This window comes from Pteropus alecto, unplaced genomic scaffold (genome assembly GCF_000325575.1).
Source record: "Pteropus alecto unplaced genomic scaffold, ASM32557v1 C19235964, whole genome shotgun sequence".
Lineage (NCBI taxonomy): Eukaryota > Metazoa > Chordata > Mammalia > Chiroptera > Pteropodidae > Pteropus > Pteropus alecto.
In genome coordinates this window covers 2683-3811 of record NW_006494572.1, presented here as the reverse complement: position 1 = coordinate 3811, position 1129 = coordinate 2683, and the positions used below count along the sequence as shown (strand labels likewise).

Below are 1129 nucleotides of genomic sequence, written 5' to 3'. Positions count from 1 at the left end.
CTGCTTTCACACTGGTCTCCAGGTATGCTTGAGAAGCCATCCCTCCTGACTCAGCAGGGCCCTGTCATGGCCTCTGAACAGAGCCTGATCCTCCAGTGTCACTCTGACATTGGCTATGACAGATTCACTCTGTCCCAGGACAGGGCATGTGACCTCACCCAGTGCCCTGGCCGAAAGCCCCAGGCCAAGCTCTCTCAGGCAGACTTCTCCCGGGCTCTGTGACGGGCTCCGACAGGGGCTGGTACAGATGTCACGGTGGACACAACTTCTCCTCTGAGTGGTCAGCCCCCAGTGACTCCCTGGACATCCTGGTGACAAGTGAGGATCCAGAGGGTTCAGTCAGGTCCTGTGGCCCTGCCGGGGGGAGCCCAGTGGGTAATGGCTGGGACGAAGGATGTGGGGTCTCCAGGGAGGGAGACAGTGAGAGATAGGGGTGGGGGAGGGAGAGACTCAGAGGAAACATGGACAGAGATGTGGGTCCTCAGAGAGGCCTGGTGACCCTCAGGTCAGGACCGGATGGCAGGCTGCCCCTCATCCATCCTTTCTCTCTCTCTCTCGGACAGCTTGGTGCCTCACCCTCCCTCACGGTGCAGCTGGGCCCTACGGTGGCCTCAGGAGAGAATGTGGCCCTGCTGTGTCAGTTATGGCACCTGAGGGACACTTTCCTTCTGACCAAGGAGGGGTCAGCGCATCCCCTCTTGCGTCTTAAAGCAAAGGACAGAGCTGGGCTGTACCAGGCCGAGTTCTCCAAGAGTCCTGTGACCTCAGCCCACGGGGGGACCTACAGGTGCTACAGCTCACACAGTACCTTCCCCTACTTGTTGCCACACCTCGGTGATGCCTGGAGCTCATGGTCTCAGATGAGGGGTCCCTGTCTCCAGGAGAGTCTGGGAAAGTAATAAATGAAGGGATGCAGGGGGGACTCCACAGAGGTGGTCCTACCCATGAGAGAGTGGGCGAGACAGGACCTCCCACTCCTGGCCCCCATCCCAAATCCCCGCAGAGGCAGAGTAGGGAAGTAGTGAGACGTGGTGGCTCCAGGAGGAAGAAGGGAACCGACCCATCCTCACCTCCTGGCATCCCCATCTCAGAGCCCTGAGCTCTGTCCCCACTGGGCACTCTCCTATAG

At 59.8% G+C, this 1129-nt stretch overlaps 1 protein-coding gene across 1 annotated transcript; it reads left to right on the top strand.

Moving 5' to 3' along the window:
- Positions 1-24: 24 nt before the first annotated feature.
- On the top strand, positions 25-895 carry LOC102894208 (leukocyte immunoglobulin-like receptor subfamily A member 4; the record flags this gene model as incomplete). The annotated part of the gene is given in 4 exon segments (XM_015599475.1): positions 25-208; positions 211-338; positions 564-837; positions 840-895. Coding segments are annotated over 4 exon segments (642 nt in total), but the record flags the coding sequence as incomplete, so codon positions are not given.
- Between the last annotated feature and the right edge of the window lie 234 nt (positions 896-1129).